Source organism: Aedes albopictus, chromosome 1, assembly GCF_035046485.1.
Source record: "Aedes albopictus strain Foshan chromosome 1, AalbF5, whole genome shotgun sequence".
Lineage (NCBI taxonomy): Eukaryota > Metazoa > Arthropoda > Insecta > Diptera > Culicidae > Aedes > Aedes albopictus.
The window spans coordinates 201,647,516-201,660,584 of record NC_085136.1 but is presented as its reverse complement, the minus strand read 5'-3'; the positions used below and the strand labels follow the sequence as shown (position 1 = coordinate 201,660,584).

The window sequence follows — 13,069 nt, the reverse complement described above, 5'->3', positions numbered from 1 at the left end:
CCCAGGATAAAACCTTGCGGAACTCCTAAAGTTATGGGAAAGCACTGAACCACCTCTGTGCCGTATACAGAGATGCCATATAGGGTACACAGAAAAAAAATATGTAATTAAAATTCAGCGAGAAATCATGCACATAAAGGGAATGCTAGATTTAGTGCATTTTTACATGAGATATAATGTAAAATTACATTACCATCGTGTAAATTTCCGCCAACCATCGCGTAAACCATCATGGACTCCAACCGGTTCCGTGACTATTAGCGGAAATTTACACGATTGTAACGTAATTTTACATGATATCTCATGTAAATATGCACTAATTCTAGCATTCCCTTTATGTGCATGATTTCTCGCTGAATTTTACATGAATATTTTTTTCTGTTTATGTGTGCCATAAGTAATCTCACGCTCCCATATTCATCCCATTCGAAGACAAGCGATTACGGCACCGATTGATTCCGTTCTTTTTTGTTTTCATGGGTGCTACTTCTAACAAAAAAAAAAAACAAAAATAAGAAACAAAACAAACAGCGCTTCAATCCTTTGTTTTTCGTAGGATGAAAATGGGAGCCACATGCCTAATAAGGGAACCAATACCCTATACAGATTTATCTCTTTTATACAGATTTTTGAGCATTCGTACAGATTACGTTTTATATGAAATACAGATGTTTGAGCTACAGGGGCTATTTTACATTATATCTGACAAAGATATATACATAAGATACAAATTTTAGAAAAGTGCAATACTGATTTTTTTTTTATTTATCTGGAATCCCTGGTCGTATACTAGCACTCGATTATTAGTTATCGAGCAGTAGCTATCGAGAATCTTATACAAGTGACAGGGTCGGTCCGGCGGTCGACCACCCCTTTTTGAAGCCGAACTGGTTACTCAAGAGATCATCTACACACACTCGGTGTGCCTCAACAGTCGGTTGAGGATGGTCTTCTTGGGCACCTTCACCACTGTGTCGAGCAAGCGCATTTGTCTGTATTCCGACTGATCACAGGGTTTGTTTTCCAGCCTTCAGTAATAGTTTAACCACTTTCAGGCTCTACTACCTAAAAACTTTTGGAATGAATCCCTCGACGAGGTGTTTCTGAATAGCAGATCCGACCATCCCAGGAACCTCTGCAATAGCTACTTTAACGGCCTGGTTCAGAAGTCCGTCTGGACCTGGGGCCTTACCTACGCTAAGGGATTTTACAGCTCCACATTGTGACTCATCATCGGTCTCTCATCATTTGTATTTGCATTTGTACTCTTCCTTGCGATGCTACGAAAGAAGGCAATTGACACGGCGCGGATCATAATGCGGAGAGAGCCACTCGCTAATCCTCACCAGCATCTGTGGAGATTGCGCGGTAGGAGCCATTACACCTGGGCTGCAAAACGGTGAGTCGATAAGGAGAGCGTCCAACATAGCTCTTTTTTTTATAGAAAGAGGAAATCTGCTTCTACAGATACCCGAGAGGTGGGTCCTCAGGTGATGTGGGGTCGACACTAAAACCTCTTTCTCTATTCTTCCTTACCTTCGTGGTACGCCCGTTACGGACGACTTCGAGAGAGGGGGGATGACTTCGTACAATGAGTACACTCTAATGGTAAGCGTTCCACCTGCTACCGCCTTAAGTTGTTCGCTCTTCCCCGGAGGCTCGGGCCCTGGCTAGTACATAGACTACCCGTTGGGCTTAAGCTCCTGGATGGGGAGGGGGAGCCAACTCAACTAGCTGTTGTTCGGCTCGCCATTATCTCTGTAGTTCAAGGACGATTCGAGATACCGTGGAAGAAACGGCATCCCACTTGTCCTCCCCCATACACATCTTTTCAACAATGTTGTCGGGAGTGATATCTCTACCGGAGGTATGCATACTCGACCTTTGCTCCACGAAGCGTGGGCATTCAAAGAGCACATGCTCCGCGGTCTCGTCGCAGTCTGCACACTCCGGACATGTAGGAGAACCTGTATGTCCGAATCTGTGCAGATACTACCTAAAGCACCCATGGCCTGACAGAAATTGTGTCAAGTGAAAATTCATCTCGCCATGGGGCCTGCTCGTCCACTTGGACACGCTCGGTGTGAGCCTGTGTATCCATCTGCCCTTGCTGGAGGATGACCAATCTCTCTGCCATTTCAACATCGACGATGTTCTGGCAATCCGTCTCGCGCCTCTTGTGCCACGTCTCGTGAAGCACTCCTCGTCCTCTGACACCACAAGTGCTATGGGTATCATACCCGCCAGCACGCATACCGCGTCCTTTGACACCGGTATGCGCTGATGGCCCTAAGGCCCATCAACAACTTGTGTGTACTTTCGAGCCGCTCTACGTTTCGCTTGACTTCTAGCGCGCTCGACCATGCAGCGGCACCTTTACCAGTATGGAAACCGCTACTGTCGCGAGAAGTCTACGCTTACTCGAGACTATTGCCGAGCTATTCGACATAATCTTCGATAGTGCCGTAATCGCCATGCTTGCAAGCATATTCCACGTGGCTACCAAAGTTTAGCTTATCATCGATCATGACTCCGAGTTGCTTCAATGAACGCTTGGAGTTGATCTCGCACCCGCCTGTGGTGACCACCGCATGTTGTTCAGACTTGCGGTTGTTCACCACCACCACCTCCGTCTTGTGGTATGCGAGTGCCAGCTGACGAGACCTCATCCAGTCTTCGATTATGCCAATTGCATGCGCCGCTGTCAGTTCCACTTCCTCTATCGACTCGCCGTATACCGTGAGGGTAATGTCATCAGCAAAGTCGACCAGCTTTACGCCCGGTGGAAGTGTGAGCCTCAATACGCCAACGTACGCCGCGTTCCATAGTACCGGGCCCAGGGTTGACCCTTGTGGTACTCCCGCGGTGATGCTGTACCTCTTTTGACCCTCATCTGTGTCATAGAATAGCACCCTATCCTGTAAATAGCTCTCCAGTATCCGGCGTAAACTATCCGGGACTCCTAGGTGTTGGATGGCGCATTCAGTGGCTGTCCAACTGACGCTATTGAACGCATTCTTCACATCCAACGTGACTACCGCGCAGTAACGAATTCCTCTACGTTTATACTGGATCGCTGTCTCAGCCGTTTCCGTTCCGGCCTTAGCAGCGTCCACCGTCGATCGACCTTTCCGGAAGCCAAACTGGTTATCCGAGAGCCCAGAGTCATCTGGTTTCTCGGTATAGACCATTAGCCTCGACAGAATGATTCGTTCCAACAGTTTCCCGGAGGTGTCCAGTAGGCAGATACACTCCCGATCAAAAGTTTGGGGTCACCCCCTCAAAAACATGTCATTTTCTTAGGCCCATATCTCCGCCAATTTGCGTCCGATTTCAAAACCCTAGGTTTCATTCAAAAGATGTGTCAAATAAGTCAAAGAAACTTTAAACATGATTTGAAAGAAACTTTTTCAAAAAAAATTGTATGTGAACTTAACCCAAAGTTGCCAAATTTTCTAAAAAATAAATATAAACTTACTACAGTGTCGCTGGAAATTGGGTAGACCAAATTTTAAGATGAGAGCGGTAATATAACCTACTTTCTATTAGCTTTCAACAGCTTTTTTACCGAACTTGGCTAAAAAATCTAGCAAAAAAAGTTATTAAGTTACAAGTTTCGACTGGATGATGGTTGACTTTGGAATTTTCGGCTCTCAGTCTAATAAATTGCGTTGATTAATCTTCTATCATCGCCGACGTTTCGGTCCGGCTATTGGACCATCTTCAGGGCCTAATTATTTATTGAAATTGACACAAATTAACATCAAACATTTAAAATAACATTTCACAAACTCACTCGATACACAAATCAACAGGTCACACAAATTTTGCAAATATTTAAACAGTCGGGTTGTAAAGGGTCACGCCGTCTGGTACACTTTTGGGCCATTCGTTCCGGTTTGGTTTGGGGGATTCCCTAGCTGGTGTACGGATACTACCTGCTATCAGCCGGTCGGTACAGAATATTTCCCCTACTGATCTGTTGTTTCCAATCTGTGTTGTGTTGTGTGTGTTGCATCAGTGTGTTGGTTGTTCGATCTATCTGTCCGTCCGCTTTCTCTCCGGAGATCGTTTACCGATGCGATGAGAAAGCTATAGGTAGCGCTCATGTCTGCCGTATCGGTACGACGGTTTACTGCTTGTGGAGTGGTGAGAATATGACACATTTCCAAAACAGGGAGAGCCTGTGTTTTGAAACAGCAGTCGACGATTGTTGGATTGCCTACATCGAATCTGTGCTGCTGTTGTACACAGTGCTCCATCATTGCAGTCTTCTGTGATAGTAGCTGTATCTCTGGATCACAGTATGGGAGTCCAGCTGATAGCTTCCTATCCAGCGTGTTTACCAACGTTTGATGACCATACATTCTCGTACGCAGCTGGTTCTTGGTCATACCTATGTAGCAACCGGAGCAATCTCGGCATGCTATTTTGTAGACGACATTTGATTTTTGCATGTATGGAACGGGATCTTTCGCTGTTTTATACAGTTGTTTCACTGTGTTGTTGTTGCTACATGCGATGCCTACCGACGGGACATTTTGCCTCAGTATTCTCCTGATGGTTGGTGTTAGGCCGGGGATGTGCACCACAGATCGGTACATGTTCGGAGTTTCCGCTACTTCGGGTGGTCTCGGTTGATGCAGCATTCTGTTTATCAGATGCAGTGGGTAGTCATTGCTTTTGAGCTGGCATCGGATGAGTTGATTCTTTTCTTCCTCGGTCCGGATGGTGCTCAGGGTGCGTACTCGATTAATGAAGTTCGTTGCAACCCCGAGTTTCTGATGAATGGGATGGAAGGAGAAAAAATTCAATATTCTGCCAGACGATATCGGCTTGGAATACCAGTCGGTTTTTATTCTTCCTTCACCCGTTTGGATCATCAGCATATCCAAGTATGGCAACTTTCCGTCCACTTCAACCTCGCACGTGAATTTGATGTTTTCATCTTGTAGGTTGAATATTTCCAGCACCTCCTGGACACGATCTTTGTGGATCAGCAAGAACAGATCGTCCACATACTTTCGTATGAACTGCGGTGGGATGTTCGCTGCATTGATTGCTCTGCTGATGATGCTATCCATCACGATGTCCGCTAACACCGGTGACAGCGGGCTACCCATAGCTGTACCGGACCGTTGATGGAAAAACTTTCCTCTGAAGCAGAAGAAGCTGGCATCCATACAAAATGAAACCAATTCCAGGAATAAATCAAGATTGATTTTAGTTTTTTCCCGGATTTTGTCCCATATCATGATCACGTCATGAATGACAGATGGCTTGGTGACGTTTGTAAACAGGGATACGGCATCAAGGGAGACCATTATGTGGTCCGGGGGTACATCTAGTCGATTCACATATTCACAGAAGGTCTTCGAATCTCTGGCATCGTATTCGCTAGTGAACGACGACTGTAAAATGTGCGCGATGTATTTGCTGAGGTGGTACGTTGGTGCTGTGACGTTGGGCACCACTGGACGTAGAGGCATTCCTTGCTTGTGTGCTTTCGGTAATCCATATATGCGTGGACACACCGCGTTGTAGCACATCAACTGGTATTTGGTTTTACCGTCGATAAGCTGCAGATTGACCAGGCGTTGAACCATGCTGTTGTTTTTCCGTTGGTATTTATCGGTTGGATCCGATCTCAGTTGTTCGTACGTGTCGGGGTCGTTGACAAGCTGCATCATCTTCCCATCATATTGTTCCAAACTCATGACCACCGTCCTGTTTCCCTTGTCCGCTTCCGTTATCAGGATGTCCGGGTTGTCTTTGACAAACTTCCTAGTTTGGACTTCTGCTTTGTGACAGAACCGTTCGAGCTGTGACGGGCTATTACTAGGAAATCTTTGGATGAAGTTTTGTATGTGGTTGACGACTTGACATCTCGTGCGTTCTCGTACGTCTTGGTCCTCCCCTAACGACAGAACGTTTTCCACGTCGGCTATTAGGTGAAAAAACGGGATGTGCGATGGTGTTTTGTAGGGTAAGACGAACTTGGGACCCATGCTCAGCAGTATGTTGGCTTCGGGGGGAATCGCTTTCGATGTCGTGTTCAAGATCGCTTTTTCGTTACCTTCTGGGAGACGATCCTGGTTATCGTCCATCGCTCTCGAGACGATACGCCGGAGCTTCTTGTTGGTCTGGTCTGTCCTGTTGTGCAAATTGCCATGGAACGCAAATTCTTGGCTTGTGAAGAACTGCTGGTGTATGACCGAGTCCGTTTCGTTGATGATTTGGGACTTTAGATGTGCCAGTTCCCGATGTAGCACCTTGATACGGTAGAAGGCATCCTCAATTTCGACATTGAGTAATGTCTTCTGGAATCGCATGATGCTGTTTGTCAACTTGCGGGCGTACGGGCTTCTCGTCGCTAGCAGTTCGTGTACACACTTCAACGAATGAACAATGTGTTGAGGAACGAACCCATTCCGTCTGCACTCGATGAGGAAATTCTTCCGACTCAGCATGTTTCCCAATTTACGATTGTTACTTGCATACTCTTTGAAATTTCTTTGGACCGCGGGTCCATAGTCTTGGCCAATTTTCGTGTAGAAAGACGTGTGTGTTTCCGCCATGTTGTTGAATTACAAGTTTCGACTGGATGATGGTTGACTTTGGAATTTTCGGCTCTCAGTCTAATAAATTGCGTTGATTAATCTTCTATCATCGCCGACGTTTCGGTCCGGCTATTGGACCATCTTCAGGGCCTAATTATTTATTGAAATTGACACAAATTAACATCAAACATTTAAAATAACATTTCACAAACTCACTCGATACACAAATCAACAGGTCACACAAATTTTGCAAATATTTAAACAGTCGGGTTGTAAAGGGTTACGCCGTCTGGTACACTTTTGGGCCATTCGTTCCGGTTTGGTTTGGGGGATTCCCTAGCTGGTGTACGGATACTACCTGCTATCAGCCGGTCGGTACAGAATATTTCCCCTACTGATCTGTTGTTTCCAATCTGTGTTGTGTTGTGTGTGTTGCATCAGTGTGTTGGTTGTTCGATCTATCTGTCCGTCCGCTTTCTCTCCGGAGATCGTTTACCGATGCGATGAGAAAGCTATAGGTAGCGCTCATGTCTGCCGTATCGGTACGACGGTTTACTGCTTGTGGAGTGGTGAGCATATGACACATTTCCAAAACAGGGAGAGCCTGTGTTTTGAAACAGCAGTCGACGATTGTTGGATTGCCTACATCGAATCTGTGCTGCTGTTGTACACAGTGCTCCATCATTGCAGTCTTCTGTGATAGTAGCTGTATCTCTGGATCACAGTATGGGAGTCCAGCTGATAGCTTCCTATCCAGCGTGTTTACCAACGTTTGATGACCATACATTCTCGTACGCAGCTGGTTCTTGGTCATACCTATGTAGCAACCGGAGCAATCTCGGCATGCTATTTTGTAGACGACATTTGATTTTTGCATGTATGGAACGGGATCTTTCGCTGTTTTATACAGTTGTTTCACTGTGTTGTTGTTGCTACATGCGATGCCTACCGACGGGACATTTTGCCTCAGTATTCTCCTGATGGTTGGTGTTAGGCCGGGGATGTGCACCACAGATCGGTACATGTTCGGAGTTTCCGCTACTTCGGGTGGTCTCGGTTGATGCAGCATTCTGTTTATCAGATGCAGTGGGTAGTCATTGCTTTTGAGCTGGCATCGGATGAGTTGATTCTTTTCTTCCTCGGTCCGGATGGTGCTCAGGGTGCGTACTCGATTAATGAAGTTCGTTGCAACCCCGAGTTTCTGATGAATGGGATGGAAGGAGAAAAAATTCAATATTCTGCCAGACGATATCGGCTTGGAATACCAGTCGGTTTTTATTCTTCCTTCACCCGTTTGGATCATCAGCATATCCAAGTATGGCAACTTTCCGTCCACTTCAACCTCGCACGTGAATTTGATGTTTTCATCTTGTAGGTTGAATATTTCCAGCACCTCCTGGACACGATCTTTGTGGATCAGCAAGAACAGATCGTCCACATACTTTCGTATGAACTGCGGTGGGATGTTCGCTGCATTGATTGCTCTGCTGATGATGCTATCCATCACGATGTCCGCTAACACCGGTGACAGCGGGCTACCCATAGCTGTACCGGACCGTTGATGGAAAAACTTTCCTCTGAAGCAGAAGAAGCTGGCATCCATACAAAATGAAACCAATTCCAGGAATAAATCAAGATTGATTTTAGTTTTTTCCCGGATTTTGTCCCATATCATGATCACGTCATGAATGACAGATGGCTTGGTGACGTTTGTAAACAGGGATACGGCATCAAGGGAGACCATTATGTGGTCCGGGGGTACATCTAGTCGATTCACATATTCACAGAAGGTCTTCGAATCTCTGGCATCGTATTCGCTAGTGAACGACGACTGTAAAATGTGCGCGATGTATTTGCTGAGGTGGTACGTTGGTGCTGTGAGCACACAAGCAAGGAATGCCTCTACGTCCAGTGGTGCCCAACGTCACAGCACCAACGTACATACATCGCGCACATTTTACAGTCGTCGTTCACTAGCGAATACGATGCCAGAGATTCGAAGACCTTCTGTGAATATGTGAATCGACTAGATGTACCCCCGGACCACATAATGGTCTCCCTTGATGCCGTATCCCTGTTTACAAACGTCACCAAGCCATCTGTCATTCATGACGTGATCATGATATGGGACAAAATCCGGGAAAAAACTAAAATCAATCTTGATTTATTCCTGGAATTGGTTTCATTTTGTATGGATGCCAGCTTCTTCTGCTTCAGAGGAAAGTTTTTCCATCAACGGTCCGGTACAGCTATGGGTAGCCCGCTGTCACCGGTGTTAGCGGACATCGTGATGGATAGCATCATCAGCAGAGCAATCAATGCAGCGAACATCCCACCGCAGTTCATACGAAAGTATGTGGACGATCTGTTCTTGCTGATCCACAAAGATCGTGTCCAGGAGGTGCTGGAAATATTCAACCTACAAGATGAAAACATCAAATTCACGTGCGAGGTTGAAGTGGACGGAAAGTTGCCATACTTGGATATGCTGATGATCCAAACGGGTGAAGGAAGAATAAAAACCGACTGGTATTCCAAGCCGATATCGTCTGGCAGAATATTGAATTTTTTCTCCTTCCATCCCATTCATCAGAAACTCGGGGTTGCAACGAACTTCATTAATCGAGTACGCACCCTGAGCACCATCCGGACCGAGGAAGAAAAGAATCAACTCATCCGATGCCAGCTCAAAAGCAATGACTACCCACTGCATCTGATAAACAGAATGCTGCATCAACCGAGACCACCCGAAGTAGCGGAAACTCCGAACATGTACCGATCTGTGGTGCACATCCCCGGCCTAACACCAACCATCAGGAGAATACTGAGGCAAAATGTCCCGTCGGTAGGCATCGCATGTAGCAACAACAACACAGTGAAACAACTGTATAAAACAGCGAAAGATCCCGTTCCATACATGCAAAAATCAAATGTCGTCTACAAAATAGCATGCCGAGATTGCTCCGGTTGCTACATAGGTATGACCAAGAACCAGCTGCGTACGAGAATGTATGGTCATCAAACGTTGGTAAACACGCTGGATAGGAAGCTATCAGCTGGACTCCCATACTGTGATCCAGAGATACAGCTACTATCACAGAAGACTGCAATGATGGAGCACTGTGTACAACAGCAGCACAGATTCGATGTAGGCAATCCAACAATCGTCGACTGCTGTTTCAAAACACAGGCTCTCCCTGTTTTGGAAATGTGTCATATTCTCACCACTCCACAAGCAGTAAACCGTCGTACCGATACGGCAGACATGAGCGCTACCTATAGCTTTCTCATCGCATCGGTAAACGATCTCCGGAGAGAAAGCGGACGGACAGATAGATCGAACAACCAACACACTGATGCAACACACACAACACAACACAGATTGGAAACAACAGATCAGTAGGGGAAATATTCTGTACCGACCGGCTGATAGCAGGTAGTATCCGTACACCAGCTAGGGAATCCCCCAAACCAAACCGGAACGAATGGCCCAAAAGTGTACCAGACGGCGTGACCCTTTACAACCCGACTGTTTAAATATTTGCAAAATTTGTGTGACCTGTTGATTTGTGTATCGAGTGAGTTTGTGAAATGTTATTTTAAATGTTTGATGTTAATTTGTGTCAATTTCAATAAATAATTAGGCCCTGAAGATGGTCCAATAGCCGGACCGAAACGTCGGCGATGATAGAAGATTAATCAACGCAATTTATTAGACTGAGAGCCGAAAATTCCAAAGTCAAAGTTATTAAGTAAATTAACTCTTCATGTCATCGACCAAAAGTTTGGGGTCACCCATCAATATGATGTATCAGCCAAAAGTTTGGGGTCACTTTCGTAAAACATGGAAAAGTGATTTGGTGATATCTTCGTCATCTATAGTTCAATTTTATTTCTTTTTGGCTCATTTCAAAGATAATTAACTAAATTTACATTTGATGTCTTTAACTTATCGTATTTAACGATTTTTGTATATAATAGATAATGTTATGTAAAGTTAACACATTCCACCACATTTTAAAAAAAATAAGCAACTTTACGTTAAGTTTTAGTATGTAAATTTCAACAAATATGTGTGGTCCAATGTCTATGCAGCAAGTACCATTCATTATGTTTCAAATAAGCCAAGAAGAACTAAAATTTGATGAAAGATGACAAAAATATTTACAAATCAATTTTCCATGTTTTACGATAGTGACCCCAAACTTTTGGCCGATAAACCTTTTTGAGGGGTGACCCCAAACTTTTGGTCGATGACATCAAGCGTTAATTTACCTAATAACTTCTTTTTAAAAGATTTTTTAGCTAAGTTCTGTAAAAAGCAGTTGAAAACTAATAGAAAATAGGCTATATTACCGCTCTCATCTTAAAATTTGGTCGACCCAATTTCCAGCGACACTGTCGTACGTTTATATTCAATTGTTACAAAATTTGGCAACTTTGGGTTAAGTTCACATACAACATTTTTTGAAAAAGTTTCTTTTAAATCATGTTCAACCTAGGGTTTTGAAATCGGACGCAAATTGGCGGAGATATGGGCCTAAAAATATGACATGTTTTTGAGGGGGTGACCCCAAACTTTTGATCGGGAGTGTAGGTCTGTATGCCGACGGGTCGCCGGGTGGCTTCCCGCGTTTAGGTAACAGAACCAATCTTTGCCTTTTCCACCTCTCCGGAAATTCGCCTCTGTCCAGGCACATCTGCATAGCCATTCTGAACATATCAGAGCATGCCTCGATAGCCGACATGATGGCTACCGTCGGGATACCATCCGGACCCGGAGCCTTGTTCAACTTTAGTGACTTCGTAATTACGATGAGCTCATCGTTCGTCACTGGGGCATCGCCCCAGGGTGTCGTGTTGGCTGCCTGGCAGAAATTTTCGAAACACGCTTGTTTTCGTGCCCTTATCTCTTTGCTCAGTGCCAGTTTAGCCGCCCTTACGCCTCACCTCTTTCCGCTCTACTTTCATCGGTACGGGTACGAGCTCTTTGCATCCTCCTCCTCGCTCTTAAACAGGACGCTCTGAGCTCTGCGATTTCAGGACACCATCAGTATACCGGTTTCCGTCCTTTTCTGGGTAGCGCACGCCTAGGCATCGCGGCATCGCATGCACGGCTTAAAGATCCGACTAAATCATCACAAGACAGATCGTCTGTGTTAGGCTCCATAAGCAACCTTCCGACGAATGACGCCTTATCGAAGCGCGAAGTCAGCCATCCTCGATGGTTGTCTATGACCTTCCTGCGTTCTCCTTCCACCATGTTCCACCCTATATCGTACCGCCAGGTGGTCACTGTGCGTGTACTCATCATCGACCCTCCAGTCTGAGCTAGGGTTTAAACCCGGGCTCCAGAAGGTCACGTCAATGATGAACTCTGCACCGTTCCTACTGTAGGTAATTTTTTCACCTACGTTCGCGACATCCACATTCAGCCTTGCCATGGCTTCGAGTAGTGCCTAGCCTCTCGCCGCTAGCTTAGCCTTATCCGCTACCCAGTTCCCGTTGTCGGGTGGGATGCGGTAGGGGTCAGCTAGCAGGGCGATGTCTGTACTAGACTCCGAGACTGACTGCCTCAGCAACTGCTGCGCAGCTTCACAGTGATTCAGGTATAATTGTGTATCGCTGCATTATCGCTTAACCCTTCGACCTCCTCGCGTGCCTGGGCATTTAGGCCCGCCCGTTATGTGGCCCTTGTTCGCCGTGCAAATCAGGCATTTTGGCGCCGAGTTGCACTCCCTGGCGAAATGGCCTTCTACTCCGCACCTTCTGCAGAGTTTACTCCGATCCGGGCCTTTGCATGCCCAGGACTTATGTCCTTGCTCGAAGCAAGGCGTGCTTCAACCAGCGGCGGCTCGTGTATGCTGAGCGGGCACACTGACCAAGCTAACTTGACGCTGCTGACTGCTATCGCCTTGTTCGCCTCCCTTACAGGGAACTTGAACATGGCAATCTGCGTACCAGCCGGGCCCTTTCGCAGGTGGATCGATGCACTTGGTACATCTATCTCGCACTGCTGTTTAAGTACGGCTGCGAGCTCCCCTGCGCAGGCAATTTCGTCCAGGTTTTTACACTGGAGACTTGCTTCCGCTGTTAGGGTTGTTACCTGCCCGACTAGAAAAATATATCAAGTTTATAACACATTGTGTTATGATGTTACAAAAAATTTCTATAACTTATTATGTTATAAACTAGATGCAGGATGATGTTAAAATAACTAAAATTGTAACAAAAAGTACACCGGTCTAATCAAAATAATAACTTATTTTGTTATAATAAAAACAAAATTATAACACAATGTGATATAAAAGTTAGCTTCAAGAAAACTACTTTCTTTCATATTTTGATACAATTGTGTAAAATGATGTTCTAAATGTCAAAGAATCAAAACTAAATTATTTCACAATGAGTTATTAAACAACATTTATAACATAATATGATACGATTGAGTTATAATATTTTTAGACACCAAAAATGGTAAACATAATTATATCATGATGAGTTACAAA

The 13,069-nt window shown here is 45.2% G+C and overlaps 3 protein-coding genes across 3 annotated transcripts; 1 reads left to right on the top strand and 2 right to left on the bottom strand.

Annotated features, from left to right (window-relative positions):
• Nucleotides 1-3,613: 3,613 nt before the first annotated feature.
• Nucleotides 3,614-7,151, bottom strand: LOC134290711 (uncharacterized). The gene is made up of 3 exons (XM_062857889.1): nucleotides 6,777-7,151; nucleotides 3,797-6,710; nucleotides 3,614-3,730 (listed from the first exon to the last, which is right to left on the bottom strand). The coding sequence occupies exon 2, from the start codon at nucleotides 6,576-6,578 to the stop codon at nucleotides 3,972-3,974; it is 2,607 nt and encodes an 868-aa protein (XP_062713873.1). The 5' UTR covers nucleotides 6,579-6,710; nucleotides 6,777-7,151; the 3' UTR covers nucleotides 3,614-3,730; nucleotides 3,797-3,971.
• Nucleotides 6,952-8,103, bottom strand: LOC134290704 (uncharacterized). Its single transcript, XM_062857881.1, has one exon. It carries the CDS (start codon nucleotides 8,101-8,103, stop codon nucleotides 6,952-6,954), a length of 1,152 nt encoding a protein of 383 aa, XP_062713865.1.
• A 442-nt stretch (nucleotides 8,104-8,545) lies between these two features.
• Nucleotides 8,546-10,303, top strand: LOC134286386 (uncharacterized). The gene is made up of 2 exons (XM_062847999.1): nucleotides 8,546-10,138; nucleotides 10,205-10,303. The coding sequence occupies exon 1, from the start codon at nucleotides 8,611-8,613 to the stop codon at nucleotides 9,961-9,963; it is 1,353 nt and encodes a 450-aa protein (XP_062703983.1). The 5' UTR covers nucleotides 8,546-8,610; the 3' UTR covers nucleotides 9,964-10,138; nucleotides 10,205-10,303.
• Nucleotides 10,304-13,069: the final 2,766 nt, after the last annotated feature.

Bases quoted from the DNA above. Each gene is read 5' to 3' on its own strand.
- LOC134290711 (XM_062857889.1), bottom strand. From the start codon at position 6,578: ATGGCGGAAACACACACGTCTTTCTACACGAAAATTGGCCAAGACTAT.
- LOC134286386 (XM_062847999.1), top strand. From the start codon at position 8,611: ATGGTCTCCCTTGATGCCGTATCCCTGTTTACAAACGTCACCAAGCCA.
- LOC134290704 (XM_062857881.1), bottom strand. From the start codon at position 8,103: ATGGGTAGCCCGCTGTCACCGGTGTTAGCGGACATCGTGATGGATAGC.